This window comes from Ovis aries, chromosome 4 (genome assembly GCF_016772045.2).
Source record: "Ovis aries strain OAR_USU_Benz2616 breed Rambouillet chromosome 4, ARS-UI_Ramb_v3.0, whole genome shotgun sequence".
In the NCBI taxonomy this organism is placed as follows: domain Eukaryota; kingdom Metazoa; phylum Chordata; class Mammalia; order Artiodactyla; family Bovidae; genus Ovis; species Ovis aries.
The window spans coordinates 45,835,926-45,852,970 of NC_056057.1; the positions used below are offsets into that span (position 1 = coordinate 45,835,926).

At 41.6% G+C, this 17,045-nt stretch overlaps 2 protein-coding genes across 2 annotated transcripts in view; one reads left to right on the forward strand and one right to left on the reverse strand.

Moving 5' to 3' along the window:
- The window catches only part of FBXL13 (F-box and leucine rich repeat protein 13), a 224,236-nt gene extending 207,898 nt beyond the window's left edge, over positions 1 to 16,338 (reverse strand). Inside the window, exon 1 of the mRNA XM_027968573.3 lies at positions 16,169 to 16,338. Within this exon, the coding sequence (XP_027824374.2) occupies positions 16,169 to 16,243 (75 nt within the window). The 5' untranslated portion in view covers positions 16,244 to 16,338. The remainder of the gene's footprint in view (positions 1 to 16,168) is intronic.
- Positions 16,339 to 16,646: 308 nt separating this feature from the next.
- Positions 16,647 to 17,045, forward strand: part of ARMC10 (armadillo repeat containing 10) — a 68,616-nt gene continuing 68,217 nt past the window's right edge. Inside the window, exon 1 of the mRNA XM_012177422.4 lies at positions 16,647 to 16,886. Within this exon, the coding sequence (XP_012032812.3) occupies positions 16,748 to 16,886 (139 nt within the window). The 5' untranslated portion in view covers positions 16,647 to 16,747. The remainder of the gene's footprint in view (positions 16,887 to 17,045) is intronic.

A 17,045-nucleotide genomic window follows, 5' to 3' on the forward strand; every position in this document is an offset into this window, starting at 1 on the left:
ACATTCAGAAAACGAAGATCATGGCATCCAGTCCCATCACTTCATGGGAAATAGATGGGGAAACAGTAGAAACAGTGTCAGACTTTATTTTTTTGGGCTCCAAAATCACTGCAGATGGTGACTGCAGCCATGAAATTAAAAGACACTTACTCCTTGGAAGAAAAGTTATGACCAACCTAGATAGTATATTCAAAAGCAGAGACATTACTTTGCCGACTAAGGTCCATCTAGTCAAGGCTATGGTTTTTCCTGTGGTCATGTATGGATGTGAGAGTTGGACTGTGAAGAAGACTGAGCACCGAAGAATTGATGCGTTTGAACTGTGGTGTTGGAGAAGACTCTTGAGAGTCCCTTGCACTGCAAGGAGATCCAACCAGTCCATTCTGAAGGAGATCAACCCTGGGATTTCTTTGGAAGGAATGATGCTAAAGCTGAAGCTCCAGTACTTTGGCCACCTCATGCGAAGAGTTGACTCATTGGAAAAGACTCTGATGCTGGGAGGGACTGGGGGCAGGAGGAGAAGGGGATGACCCAGGATGAGATAGCTGGATGGCATCACGGACTTGATGGACGTGAGTCTGAGTGAGCTCCGGGAGATGGTGATGAACAGGGAGGCCTGGCATGCTGCGATTCATGGGGTCGCAAAGAGTTAGACACGACTGAGTGACTGAATTGAACTGAACTGAACTTTTCCTTTTTCCTCTGGTAACTGTTTTCTATGACTGTGAGTCTGTTTCTATTTTGTAAATAAGTTCATTTGTATCATATTTTAGATTTTATATAAGTGATATCATTTGGCATTTGTATTTCTCTTTCTGGTTTACTTCACTTAGTATGATAATATCCAGATCCATCCATGTTGCTGCAAATGGCATTATTTCATTCTTTTTTATGACCAAGTAACTTTCCACTTGGGCTTTCCTGGTAGCTCAGACAGTAAAGCGTCTGCCTACAATGTGGGAGACCCAGGCTCAATCCCTGGGTCGGAAAGATCCCCTGGAAAAGGAAATGGACAACCCACTCCAGTATTCTTGCCTGGAAAATCCCATGCCGAGGAGCCTGGTAGTCTAGAGTCCATGGGGTCGCAAAGAGTCAGACACGACTGAGCAACTTCACTTCATTCGGAGAAGGCAATGGCAACCCACCCCAGTGTTCTTGCCTGGAGAATCCCAGGGACGGGGGAGCCTGGTAGGCTGTTGTCTATGGGGTCGCACAGAGTCGGACACGACTGAAGCAACTTAGCAGCAGCAGCAGCTTTCCATTGGTTGTATATACTGCATCTTCCTTATCCATTTATCTGTTGGTGGACATTTGGGCTCCTTCCATGTCTTGGCTATGAAGAACTTCTTTTTAAAGTCAGCCATGAAAATGACTGAGAAAATCCAACATCAAAATCAAAATTTACTGTGAATCCAAAAATTCTTTTAAAAATGCTCTCAAATTTTATCATTCACAACATTTTCAGGGTTATATTTGAAAAACTGTAGCACAGTTCATATACTTGATAAACAAATGACTTATTGGATTATATCTAAGATAATCCTAAGGCACATATATGGAACGTCAGAAAGCTGCTGCCATCTTATTTTCTTCTATGAGTTCCTCCCAAAAGAAGAAACTTATTAAAGTATTGGTGAGACATATATTGAATATCTCTCCATTTGAGACAGAGGAAAAGGATTTGCAGCACCCATCCCACAGAAACCACCTGGAATCCTTAGACATTTCTCTTTGCCTCTTGGTTCACTGGTGGGTCTTCTGGGTGTGTATGTATGTGTGTGTGTGTGTGTGTGTGTGTCTGAGTGTGTCTGTAGTGATGGAGGCACTCTCTTTGGCCCTTATTCCACAAAAGACCTACTCTTGCTGGATTTTTTCCTGTTCTTTTCTCTTATGAACAAAATAATTCCACCTTCCAGTCATGCACAGTTCTTCCCACCTCCATGGGCCAAGTCAACAGATGCAGGCCTGGGGTCCTGTATTAGATCCTCAGCTGTTCTCACAGTATTCCTTCAAATAAGAAGAGGATCATCTCTCTTGATAGAACCTGCACAACAGATTTTCCCCCTTTCAGTAATTCCATGTCCCCCTCTTAGTGTGCAGCCTGCAAGTTGGGAACCTAGCCTTTAGGACTGTGGTAAGCCCTCCATGTCTCTCCCTCCCCACCTCTGCCTCCTGACCTAGCCCCACCCCAGGTGCTTACAGTGAGCACTCGGCCATCTACAGACTAATTTTCTTCTCCCTCAAACCTAAAGAATATTGTGACAGAGGAGATCAGTGTTTTCACCAAAGACGGCAAGCTGGATTTGAATAGCCTTCTATTGAAGTTGTTACCTGGAGGCTAGACTTCAGAGCCTGGCAGGCTACAGTCCATGAGGTTGCAAAAGAATCAGACATGACTTAGCAACTAAACCACAACAATAACAAGAATTCAGCCAGCTCCCTAAATAGCCCTGATGAAAAGCCCATCTGCATTCTAGCACTTCTGTGCCTTGATCACTAGAGTACTGACCTCCTCCACTCCCTGAGCCACATCCTCCCCTTCATCCTGGTCTGGTACCCAGAGGACATCTGCATCAGCATAACCTGGGAAGTGACCTGGTCTCAGAGGATGAGACATAGGAACCTGCATTTTTAATATCGCCCCAGCTGATTCTTATCACACTAGTGCCTTACTGGAGATCACCTTTGAAATAAATTATTAAGGAAACTGGCATCTGATTAATAAATATGAGAAGTTGCTTGCTTCTTTATATTTCCAAGCTCCAAGATCAGAAAACTACTTTTCCTGAAAAGTTATCCTGCAGAAATCAAATGAAGTTGAAAGGGTAAGTCTCTGGATTGCTAATTAAGTCATGTAGAACTAGCATGCTTCAAGTGTTGACTTTTTACATAAGAAATCTCATTGTTTATAGTTTCCCATTGGGCAAAATAAAAATCTGAGATTCCACATATTAATGTGTGAATAGTGCATAGCTCCATATAAATAAGGAAGCATATTTCTTATGCTTATCTGTTAGTGAATCAACAGATTTTTTTTCTGCTCAGTGAAAATAAAAACTGTAAAACCATTAACTTGGTTTTTATAAGCAGAGACAAAATATGCAAACATGCCTGCAAGATGAATGTTTGATTCTGAAAAATAATGAGTAGGGCTTTGTTTTTGCTAGTCTTCTTAGTAAAAACTTACATGGTCAAGGACAAAAAAACACCATGATTTAGTTGTATTCTTCAGGTTTATAAAATCACAAAGCAATTGTGCAACACTCCACTTTCTTTTGGCTCTGCTTCCCTAATCTCAGTCCAGAATATTTCTCAGATATTCTGAAAAATGTCTGGGTACTGAGGACAAATGGGAGTTTATCCAGGACAATTGTTTCTACTCCTTTACACTACTACCCATCTTTTAAGAAGCAAGATAATGCAATGAATGGAGTCCACTGGGTTTAACTCCTGTTCTTCTGTTTCCTTAACTATACATGGAATAGTAAAAGTATATATGTTATAGGGCTATCCTGATAATTAAATGAATTCATGTATGTAAAGAACTTCAACTTGTTTCATAGCACAAAGTAAGTACTCAATAGATAATAATGATAGTAAGCCATCATCATTTTTAAACCATTTCACTGCTAATTATCATTCCATTAGAGAAAAAAGATTGGACAAAGAGAAAAGAAATTTAAAAACATTCCTTCATACCATTCAAAGGCCAGCATAATGACAGAGGAAGAGAGACTGACTTTATACCAAGTCTACTAGCAGAAATTAAGACCAATGCATTTGGTGGGAAATGGTCAGAAGAGAGAAATTTATAGAACAATAATTTAAACAGAAAGATAGTAACTGTCTATTAGAACTACAGGTAGATGTAAGACACTTGAGAGAACAAATCTTATTTATCTTTTTAGATACCCAGATAAACATAGTAAAAAAAAAAATGCTAAGGGCCTAAATAGCAATATAGAAGATAATTTCTTCTTGAAGGCAGAGAAGAAAATGACTGCCAAATGCTTGTGGGACACTCAGAAGTTGGAGAAACTTTCAAGTGGTAAGGAAAGGGTAAGGGTTCTCTCTTGGCAAGAGCAGAGCCTCAGGAGCACAGACCAGTTTGGCTAGAATGGAAGATAAATGTGAGAGATTAAGTCAGAGTCACTCTGTGAAGACACCAGAATTCCATACTGGGACCCAGGATTGGTTCCTCCTCTACACCCATTAGGTTATTCATGATCAAACCCATGCAAGATCATTCATATGGCCAAAGTCACAGATGGCCATATGGTAGAGAGTCACAGTTCAGTGTGTTTCTGAAATCCCTCCAGGGATGACCTTGACTTTTAGCGGGTACATTCTCACTTCTGGATTAAACAGATGAGGCAAAGAAGGGCCAAGTGATTCACAGAGCCAGCGTATTTTTAAACTACAAACCCAGGACTCCTCCCCTGCCCATACCATGCACTGAAACTAAATTGTGTTGTGTATCTTCCTCCTGAACTTGAGGATTTTTTTTCACATTATCTATCCCCCAAATTTTTATTCATATGCAAATGCCAAAACACATTCTTCTTTCAAATAGATCATAATCAACATATAGTTTACACCTTGTTGCTTTTTTTTTCTTTCTTTTTTTCAGATGAGATTGCTTTTAAAATTGCAATGTCAGCATCACATACAGAAATGCCTTTATTTAGGAAGTGGCCTAAGTTCCTCGGAGAAGGCAATGGCAACCCACTCCAGTGTTCTTGCCTGGAGAATCCCAGGGATGGGGGAGCCTGGTGGGCTGCTGTCTATGGGGTCGCACAGAGTTGGACAGGACTGAAGTGACTTAGCAGCAGCAGCAGCAGGCCTAAATTCCTAAACCCTGTTCAAAGTCCCTTCTACTTCCCTTCCCTCTAACCTCCAAAACAAGTCCAAAGTGACATCTCAGAAATGCTCACCATCCCCATCTGTGGTAGAGATGGTGTTGGCATGTGTTTCTGTGGATGTTACTAAGTTAAAAATGTGAAAGTTAAGGGAGTTCTGTGTCTTGTGGACATTTATGTAGAGGGTGCCAAATTTTTATTTTAGATACCCTATAACTAAAAACATACTGAAGATTATTGAAAGGGACCAACAGGCTTTAACCATTAAGGAGGGACCCCAGGGACAGGAAGATGCCCTTCAAGGTCAGAACTTGAGGAGTTTTAAGGCAGACTGGACAGGTGAGGAGACACAGTCTGTATAAGGTGAGAGCAAGACACTGGATCCCAGGCCCAGCAGGATTGTACGTGGCCCAGTGGGGAGGTGGTTACCAGCCAGGTAATCCCTAGTTGAGAAGGTGAATTGTTACCAGAGAACTAGTAAGTCATATGCTTTTTGGTTAAGTGTCCCACGGGTTTGTCTCTGAACTGGTGGGCTGGGCTCAGCAAGCACAACTGCCCCCAGGAGAAACCACAAACTTCTAGCTCCACGGTCTAGCAAGATGAGTTAGCGTGACCAGTTCCTTCTCTTCTGCATAAGCCTGTAGTCTCTTGCTCACAAATTCGGTAATCCTGATTCCTACAACTGTGGCAAATATTTGCAGCAATTAGTCTAAAAAACAATTCTGATGGTAGAATCTATGTGATTTAGAAATAAATACCGTATTTTTAAAATACAGGTTGGTAACTTAATCATGAAAGAAACACAAACTATAAAAACTGCATAAAAATTTTTTTAAAGTATTTGTTTCTAAAAATGGAAAATGTTGCATAAAAACCATGATTTGTAACTTAAACATGCCCTCTGCTGGGCAGATCTAGTTTTGCAAATTCCTGTAATCTTTCTTACATGTTAAACCAAAAATCTGAGCTAACACTTTTTCACTCTCAGATATAGTCTCTGTACGTAGCTGCTTAATAGTTTTGTAGACACTATACCCTTAATATCTGGCCTGTCTTTGGTCCTTATGGGGAAGGCCTTGTTTGTAGACAGGGTGCTGACTTCTGCCTCGTTGTAGAAAACTGAGGGAGAAACAGATTTCTAAATACTTTTGATAGTCTACCAACAGGGCTTCATTGTATGGACTCCTGGCTTGGTGATAGCTTTTTAAAATACAAATATCTTTTGAAAAATATCTCCAAGGAAGGAGGTTTCAACAGTGGTAGGATGTGTATTTCAGAGCTCTCAGAAAGAAATGATGAATATAGTGACAGTGAAGAATTAAAAGGCAATATTCCATTTCCCTACAATTATATTGAGGTGCAGGCTCTCAGTATTGACATGCATGCAGTCTTTTTTAAGCTTTGAATTTCTAAAGTATACTTTTGCCACATCTTAGAATAATATATAGAAAGTAAATATTTTATTGTCCAAATCCCCAAATCTTTGATCATTTAGTTCATTTATTTCAAATCTAAGATTAAAGTTAAAAAATATTTGGCTCCAAGGTCTGAGAAAGGTCTCTATTGTATAAACAAATACATCTAGGTTGCATGAAAGCTGTGCTAGATGCTAATGGTCTATAAGGGATAACACTAGCTTGCTGCAACACGGAAGATATAAACCATGAAGGAAGAGATTATTTCCCGTCATTGATCACAGTGGTTTCAAATTTATTTTTTAAATCAGAAAGAAAAAAATCTTTAAAAAAATCTAACCTCATGAGAATCCCCAAATATAATCCAGATGAAAGCAGAGTTGCTCTTGGATGTTTCTGGATGGGTATAAATGGAAAAAGCAAAGCTCTTTTTTAACCTCTAGAGCATACCTTACAGGAATTCTTAGAACTAGGATTCTGCTAAAACAACAACAACAAAAGCCTTTGGAAATCTATCAGTGTGCAATCAGCCACACACAGGCCTAACTGAAACCAGAGTGAGAGGGTTTTATGAAAGTGCCGTTGTAAATTGGAACAGAGGCTAGCCCATCTAGGAAAGAGGGTGTCCAGGAGACCCCAGCTGGCCAGAGAAAAAGGCTTCTCATCCCAAGGAGACCAAAGGCCTGTGACCTGGCCAGCCTTCCCGACTTCCTGACTTCTTGTATGAAAAGCCAGCACTTCCCAGCAATTAGTGTTTTTATGCTTCCTATGCTTTCTCTGTATGTTTTTCTGATTCTCCACCAATAAAATTCATTTGCTAATAGTATGAGAAAGCAAAAGAAAGGAAGCACATTTTCCTACACATAAGCCTGTTTTCATCATTATGTTTTAATATAGGAACTCTTTCTGATTATAAAAATAGTATATATTAGATGTAATTTGGAAAATTAAAAAATAAAGAAAATAAAAATCAACCATCATCCTGACAACCAGAAATAACCTCTAATAAAAATTTTAATTTTAGTCTTTCCTTAATACATATATTTTTTACAAAATTAAAATTAGGATCATAATATATATAATTTATTTCTCTCTCTTTTTTAAATTCCTGGATAGTTATTATATTGTGAACATTTTCCATGCCACCAAAAATTCTTCAAGACATCATGTATTGAGATTGGTTGATAATCTATTACATAAAAAGTATACCATAAATGTTAAAAAATTTCAAAATGATTGCACATTTAAGTTGTTTTTTTCTCATTATTAAAAATTTTATGATATACATACTAATTTTCACTGCAAATGATAATGTACATATCTTCACTCTATTTCCCTAGAAATAGAATATAGAATCAAAATGTGTATTTTGAAGCTCTTCATACATTTCTCAAAATTGCTTTTCTAAGAAGATATTATCAGTTTATACTTTCATTAGTAGCCAGCAGAAGTGTCCATTTCACCTTGCCAACTCTGAGAATCAGAACATTTTTAGTTTTGTTGGTTTGAGGAAAAGACTTCGTTTTATCTATATTTCATTTTTGTCAGTGGAGTTAGTTTTCTTACATTTCCCAACTGCTATAGACTGAATCATGTCACCGAAAAATTCATATATTGAAACTCTAATCCTCAATGTAATGGTATTTGGAGACTGGGCCTTTGGGAGATAATAAGGTTTAGATGAGGTCATGAGGATAGGTTCCCCACAATGGGATTAGCACCGTTATACAAAGAGACACCAGAGAAATTTGCTCTTTCTCTGCCCAGTGAGGACATGGTGAGAAGGCAGCCGTCTGCAAGCTAGGAGGGGAACTATCACCAGAACTCAGCCATGTTGGCACCATGATCATAGACTTTCAGCCTCCCGAACTGAGAAAACAATTTTTTGTTATTTAAGCCACCCAGTGTATGTCATTTTATTTTAGCAGCCCAAGACAACTAAGAGACTAGCCAGCCATGATTTTCTATACGTTTGATATGTCCTTCATTTAGATAGGGATGCAAGATACAATAGTAACCAAAGAGAGAATCTCAAAGGGATGGTAAAATTCAGAAAATTAGCAGGACCACTTGTTGAATCCCTACTCATATCCCCAGAAGTCTCGCCTGGAGTCTTTCTCAGCTAAGAGTTTAAAGGCTTTTGTGGTTTAAGATAAGCCATGGCAAAATTTAGTCCATGACTTATTCTGTCTTAGTCCATTTGGAATCTTAGTGCACTAGAGACTGGATGACTAATAAGCAACAGAAACATATTTCTCACAGTTTTAGAGACTGGGAAATCCAGGATCAAAGTGCAGGAAGATTCTGTGTCTGGTGAGCAGCACGCCATAGATGGCCATCTTCTGACAGTGTCCTCATGTGCTGGAAGGATCAGTGGAACTCTCTGGAGTCTTCATTACAAGGACTCATGCTCCATCCATGAGGGCTCCACCCTCATGCTCTAATCACCTCCCAAAGGCCACACCTCCTAATACCATCACACTGGAGGTTGGGTTTTAACATACGAATTTTGGGGAGAAACATCCAGTCTACAGAATGTTCATATCACTTTGTTCATTTCCACAATAAACACTAATCATTATGATTCCTGAAGATTTGAAAATAGGTATATATTTGCTTTGGTGCATGTGAGAACAACTGTCCCATCTGTGACACACTGCAGGTGACCAACCTGGCCAGACAGCCACTTCACCCTCCCTGTGCTACTCAGACTCTTGCTAAAGGTCCAGAAACTAGGTGCCCATGAAAACAACAACCTTCTCAGAGACACAATCATCATTTCTGGGTCAGAGGTAATTTTCTCTGGCTTACTAAATATGTTAATACGTTTTCAACTTGCGCTGTCTAATGTGGCAGCTACTAATTTCATGTTGCTATTGAGTCAGACACAACTGAGCGACTGAACAATTGAGCACTTCAGATGTGGCTTGTCCAAACTGATGTGCTGCAAGTATAAAGTACACACTCAGTTTTGAAGACAATATGATTTTATAGTGAGTCTATGAGTCCATATTGAAATGATTATGTTCTGGATAGATTGGTGTGTAGAGAATCTAATGTCACCGATTTCTTTTACTTCTTTAATGTGTCTGTAGGACACCGGAATTGATAAATGCACAGAGTACTAAGGAGAAACTTTGAGCTAGAGACAGCTTCAGAGTCATAGTTGCAAGTGGTTGAAGCTGTGGAGGCGTTTTCTACCAGTACAGGATACATGCCCAGCAAATGTTTGCTGATGACAAATGGTCTAATGTACCCTTCTTAGCTGACCACTCTTGCCATTCCATCCAAGAAAAAAAAAATCCTAATCTGTTGTTTAAAAAAAGAAAAAGGAACCTGACTAACTTGAATTGAACATAAAACCCAGCAGTCTTTAAGCTGGTGTGCACATCTCTAAAAGCCCACAAAGGCTTTCCGAGGGGTATATGAGAGTGCATATTATAAATACTCCCCAATCTCCAGAGCCTCACCTTCTCCATATATTCCTTCCTGAACTTAATTTGCCTCAGGACACATTTTGTGGTTTTCTTTTCCCATTCTTCCCTTTCACAATAGCTTTCTCCTAGTCTAGAAAGTGAGGGCCTATCTCTCATTCATCTGGAATCTTACTACAAAGAAAACCGAGTCGGAGAGATTTAGAAACTTGCTCAGACTTACACAATTAGTAATTGGCAAAACCAAGAGTCAAACCTAGGCAATCTCATAATAAAATATTAATGTAGTTCCCTTGCATTGCTTCAGACACTTTAGGCTTCAGTTATAATTGTCAACTAGACATGTAGTTTATTGGGTCCTACACCAGAAATTCTAAAGGAAGATCCTGCTGTTCAGGTCAGTCGCTCAGTCGTGTCCGACTCTGCAACCCCATGAACTGCAGCACACCAGGCCTCCCTGTCCATCACCAGCTCCCGTAGACCACCCAAACCCATGTCCATTGAGTTGGTGATGTCACCCAACTATCTCATCCTCTGTCGTCCCCTTCTCCTCCTGCCTTCAATCTTTCCCAGCATCAGGGTCTTTTCAAATGAGTCAGCTCTTTGCATCAGGTGGCCAACATATTCAATCCAGCAACTTACTGATGTCATGAGAGACCCGATTTCTTTCCATTTTCCCACTCTACCTTCCTTCACCCTAAAACCATCTTCCCATGTGGACACAAGAGAACTGACAATGGCTCCCAGGGCTACATGCTTCCCCACAAACATCCAGAGATGCGATATCTCTGTCCTAGCATTCCAACCAGCAACCTGATCTAAACTGGTTTAGATCACATCTTGCTCTTCCGCATGATCCTTGCTACCAACCACCATAGTCACAAACATGACCAGGGGAAATTGAATGTGCTAGTTGCCATAAGTCAATCAGGGTCCAACCTCAGAGATAAGATAATCAGCTTCCCTGAAGCACTCAGGCTATGTGGGGAAGTTAAGGAATAAGAATGTAAGAAACATTAGGAAGAGGGAAGTAGATGCTATGTAGGCAACTTGTTAACGTCCGGTATACATCTGCACCTGAGGAACACAGAAAAGAAAGGAGAAGCAATATTTACAGGAGGGTCGAGACTCACTTGCTGGATGATAGGAAACTACATCTTTGTTCAGATAATACTTTGAGATCCATCTTGATCCCAGATTCTTCTTGTATGAACAAGCTGGGTGTATCTGATTATATTTCCCAAAATGGCCATTACAATATCTCCCATCCCATGAGCTCTTTTTGGATTGTGACTTTGATACACTTCCCATTAAGAAGTGGGGTCTATGTTCCCTCCTCTTGAATCAAGGTGAAAATAATGTTATGTTGACTTCCAAGCCTAGGCCATAAATGATGATATAACTTCTACTTAGTTCTCTCTGGGGACCCTTGCTCTTAGAACTGAGTCTCCATACTGTGAGGAAGTCCAAGCAGCCCATAGAGAGGCACATGGAGGAACCAGCCTCCCGGTTCACAGACCTAACCTAACTTCCAGCCGACCTCTGGCACCAACTTGCCAGGTATGTGAATGAACCATCTTAAAAGTGGATCTTTAACACTCTGCTGATCTACCCTGGATGGTATCACATGGCGCAGGGACAAGCCTTCCCTACAAATCCTTGCAAGAATTTCAGATTTTTAAGCAAACGAAATGCTTCATTTTCTTTTACGCCATGAAGTTTTGTGGTTGTGTTACATAGCAATGAATAACTGATACAGAAAACAAACAATAAATGACTGTATAGCCAGATCAAGCTTGTCATTCCAGCCATCCCTAGCTACATACATTAAGATAGAACACACGCAGCCATGACTATCTTTTAACATTTTATTATGGAAAATTTCAAACATATATAAAGTAAACAATGAACCCCTGTGTGCCCATCACCCAGTTTCAACAGTCGTCACCATTCTGTGATTTGTGTGATTCTTTGGGTTAAATCCACATAACATTATTTTCATCTAGATTATATGTTTCCCAATTTTCCACCTGTTCTCTATTATAATATTTTAGGTAAAATCTACATGAATTCAAATGCACGAATCCTAGTTGTATAATTCTGACAATGGATACACTTAAATCTCCATCATTTTCCAACTCCCCAGAAAGTTCCCTTGTGTAGCCTTCCAGTTAAGCCTTCTGTATCAGTCAGGATCCAGTTAAGAGACAGAAATCACACCGGTAATTTGAATAAAGAACATTTATCCTATTTTAATAACTAAATTCTAATAAATAATTTAATTCAAAGTTGTTCATATTAACAATGATTTTAAATTAATAATAATTAACATGTTGAAGAAAACAGGAAATGATAGACAAAAAGGATGAAAAGAGGCAGGATTTTAATTGGAATGTATAAAAAAATCAAGTGGACATTCTAGAACTGAAAAATATACTATCTGAAATTAAGAACTCATTTAATGTACTTAACAGTAGACTAGACTCAGCATAAAACAGAATCTGTAAACTTGAAGACAATCAATGAAAACTATCCACATTTAACCACAGAGGGAAAAAAAGAATGGGGAAAAAACAGAAAAGAACAAAAGAGGCATAGGACCAAGTTTAAAAAAAGAAAAAGCTAACATATTTATGACGGGAGTCCCAGAAGGAGAAGAGAGAATTAGGTAGAAGCAAAATTTGAAAATAATCAAGAATTCTCTAAAACAGATGAAAAGTATGAATCAACTGATTAAGTAAGCCCAGTGAATCAAGCAGGATTAAAAGAAAAAAGATCAGCCTCTATTCAAAAGTTGGCAGGGAAATGATATCCTAAGGAGACAGCCAGGTTTTATTCAGAACAGGTAGGTGGAGTTCAGTTCAGTTCAGTTCTGTTCAGTCGTTCAGTCGTGTCCAACTCTTTGCGACCCCATGAATCACAGCATGTCAGGCCTCCCTGTTCATCACCAACTCCCGGAGTTCACTCAGACTCACGTCCATTGAGTCGGTGATGCCATCCAGCTATCTCATCCTCTGTCGTCCCCTTCTTCTGCCCCCAATCCCTCCCAGCATCAGGGTCTTTTCCAATGAGTCAACTCTTCGCATAAGGTGGCCAAAGTATTGGAGTTTCAGCTTCAGCATCATTCCTTCCAATGAACACCCAGGACTGATCTCCTTTAGAATGGACTGGTTGGATCTCCTTGCAGTCCAAGGGACTCTCAAGAGTCTTCTCCAACACCACAGTTCAAAAGCATCAATTCTTCTGTGCTCAGCTTTCTTCACAGTCAACTCTCACAACAATACATAACCACTGGAAAAACCATAGCCTTGACTAGATGGACCTTTGTTGGCAAAGTAATATCTCTGCTTTTCAATATGCTATCTAGGTTGGTCCTAACTTTCCTTCCAAAGAGTAAGTGTCTTTTAATTTCATGGCTGCAATCACCATCTGCAGGTGGAGTTCAGAAAAGGTTACATATACATGGAAATTTGTGATGAAAGATGATGTATTCCAAAACTTGCAGAAGATGGGTTTTAGAAGAGTGGTAGGCATGGAAAACTGGATCAGGTGCATAGATACAAAGAAAGCAGGTAACCAGGTTAAGGTGGGTATGTGACGCTCTCTTGCACCTGCTGGTAATGTGGTAGCAGAGGTGAGTAAAGGACTCCTCAGAATAATATTGTCTTAGGCAGTAGGGAGCACTTCTAAGGGCTTCCTTTCTCTGGGTGCAAAGCAGGGTGGTAGACTGGTGTGGAAGAGGTGCTCTCATCCAGAGGAGGAACCAGGGGTGCCTCCAGCAGCTGGGCAGTTTTATGGCAAGTGGAGAGGAAGGCGAGGAGAGGTTACAACTTCCCTGATCCTCCACTCAAGTCCACTTGTGCTGCCTGTTCCATGGCCAACTTGGACATAGCTATGACTCAGAATGGCTTCACACTGAATCATAAATACAGTCAGCCCTCTGTATCTGCAGGTTCTTCATTCATGGAATCAATCAAATGTGGGTCCAAAATGACTGGGGAAAAATTCCATTGTTTCAAAAAGCAAAACTTTAATTTTCTAAGTGCAGGCAATTATTTACATGGCATTTATACTGGATTAGGTTCTATAAGTGATCTAGAGATGATTTATTTAGAGGTGATTTATACAGTAAGATGGATGTAGGTTGTATGTAAATAGTGTGCACAGATTTTAGTATCCATGGGGGTCCTGGAACCAAAGCTGAGGATACTGAGTGAAGTGAAGTCACTCAGTCATGTCCGACTCTTTGTGACCCCACAGACTGTAGCCTACCAGGCTACAGTCCATGGGATTTTCCAGGCAAGAGTACTGGAGTGGGTTGCCATTTCCTTCTCCAGGGGATCTTCCCGACCCAGGGATCGAACACAGGTCTCTCTCATTGTAGGCAGAGGCTTTTACCATCTGAGCCAGGGAAGTCCATTGAGAATACTGAGGGATGACTGTATTAGATTCTTTGAAGAGGCTCCGTCTTCCTCCCCAGCTCTGGGTGTGAGGATAGTTTCACCCCTCCAGGCCTATTTGCATTGATGATAGTACAAAAATGGTTTCAAAAAGGAAAAATCGATGATCCACAGATTTTTCAGGTTCTCCGCATGGAAACTAAAATTCATTTTCTTTATAAAAGTTTGAAATTGTATACTATGAAGTCATGTGTTAATATATCTAACCAAGAAAAAATTTTAATAGAAAAAAAAAGATGATTCTGAGAGGTAATTGTGCACATTCCACTTTGTGGCCCCCACCTCCTACTTTTCCAGCTCCCTCACTCAAATACTCCCTCTACCCTTTTTCATTCACCTCTTACAAACTTCCACTTTCTACCCACATATCAGTATTATGTCTTGTTCTCATATCCCACCCAGTCCTTAGAGTCCTAGGCCCATCACTTTAGGCACTCTCAAAAGCTTAGCTCCCTCCCCACTGCCCTTCCATTATATATGTGTGGCAAACTCCTATCCTGAATGAAATCAGCTCTTATTTGTATACTTAGGTCTGATTTACTGAGTGCTGCTTGAGAAAACCATGCAACTGGGAAGATAAATAGCAAGCTTTCTACACATTTTCAAATACAATTGTATAGAGGTAAAACATGAATGAAACTCATCATAAAAAAATTAAAACCCTACAGATGTATATGAAGTAAAAGATTAGACCCAAAACATTTGCTGTTAATAGTTTGCCATATATTCTATGCATATATTATTGTCTTACATATATATATACACATATAAAAACACACTTATATACATATACACATATGCATACAAGTATGAATTCAGGTAGCTAGATGTTAGTACACTTTGTTAGGCAATTTGCATTTTTGTCTTAAGGCACAGGTATATATTGTTCTACAGAATAGCCCATTCCCTTATTTAGACTTATTTACCACGTTCACTATGTGACAATGTTACAATGTATATACTTGTACATCCTTCTGGTTACATGTGCAAGTATGTCTCTAAAGTGGATCCTCAGAAGTGGAAATGCTTGGTTAAAGGGTATTCATATTTAACACTTTAATAAATATTTGAAAATTACCATCCCCAAAGGAGGGGGCTGTACTGAACTGCCCTCCCACTTGCGTAGGACAGTCACTCCCCCAGCTGGACTCTCAACACTGCCTCACCTTCCTTCTCTCTCCTTCCCTGGACTTCTAACTCTCCCTCCTTGTCTGAATAACTTAACTACTCAAAACTCCTTCTACAACTGCATCCCCTGCCAAACATCCTCAATCTTGACAAACATTTCACCTCATATTTGTAGAGAAAATGGAAGTCACCAGAAGATAATTTTATTGGATTTCTAACTCGGAGCCTACAAAGCCTACCCACCCCTTGTCCTGCTTCCTTCCTGTTACAAGATGGGTGGGGAAGGACAGTCTTTCCTCCCATTTAAGCCTTGGTTGTGTGGATCTTCCTTTCACACAAAGGGCTGACTGCTTTCTATCTAAAGATCTCAGTTTCCACTCCTCAGCTAACCTCAATCTATTTTCTGCCTTCATCACTCCATTGAAAACCCACACTTACCCTGGGCCAAATCCACTACAACTTTTCAAGTCTTTATCTTAGGTGACACTATTGCCCACTTTCTTCATAAAGCCATACTCTTCTGCTTTTCCTCCTCTATCTCCAAGGCATTTCATCCTCACTCCTCTAGTCCTTAGTTCCTCTTATCCAAATCTGGAAAGTTGGCGTTTGGGGTTTCTGTCCTGAGGTCTTTCCCCCTTTCTCCCTGGGAGATGTCATTCATCCCCCCTTTCAGCCACCTTCACCCCTCTGCTTCAACTCTCTGATATGTATGTTCAGCCCGGACCGCCGTCCTGTCCAAAGCTGACTTCATCTCTTCCCTTTTCGCTCCTCTTAACCTCCACTTCCTCTCTTCGCCAAACTCCAGTCCCTCCTCTGGGAATTCTCTGCCCATTCTTCCCTCTTCTAACTCCGCCGCCATGTGGCTCCAGTACCTCGCAGACCTGAGGAATGTAGTTCTCCCTGAAGTATTTCCTCAGCCTGGGGCTGGCCCGGCGCAGCGAGGCCATGACCTGAGCCCCTACTGAAATCCTGCGTGGCTCGCTGGCCCTCCCCACGCCCGGAGCAGCAAGAGCCACTCCTGAGCGAGGGGCTAGCGCGTCCCGGCGTTGCCACGGCAACCGCGCGGCGTGGGAGGAGGGGCTAGGCATTGCGTTGCCTCGCGCCCTCAGTGGCCTGCCCGGAAGAGGGGCGGGCCTCGGGCCGGGGCAGGGACCCGCCTCCGGGCGTCCGGGGCGGCCCCCGGCGAGTGCTCTCGGGGCGTGCAGTGCTTGCAGCGCTTCACCCAGTCTAGCTCGCCTCCAGCCGTGCCCCGCCCACTCTCCAGGAAGCCGCCAGGAAGCGTACGGGCTGAGTGGACTCTTTCACTTTTCAGCAGGGCGGTTTCTGAGAGGCGGAGTTCAGTCCCCCATTTCCTTTCTCCCGCGGCGTCATCCCGGGCGGCGGCGCCTGGACCCGCTGGCTCCGGACACTCCCGCGCCGGGCCCAGCGCTGTGCGCGGCCCCAGAGGTAGCATGGGCGGCGCCCGGGACGTGGGCTGGGTGGCGGCGGGCCTGATCCTCGCGGCCGGCGCCTGCTACTGCTTCTACAAGCTGACGCGGGGCCGGAGACGAGGCGGCCGCCGGCTTCGGCTGCGCCCCTCGCGGTCCGCAGGTAAGGCCACGGAGTCCCTGGCAGGTGGCGAGGACTGGGGCTGGGCCTTTCCCTGGATGAGGGGTTGCAAGAGCTCCCCGTCATTGTGTTTGATCTTTTAATGCGTTTGCTTGGAAGCTCTTGGCTTCCCTGCTGCTGCTGTTGCTAAGTCGCTTCAGT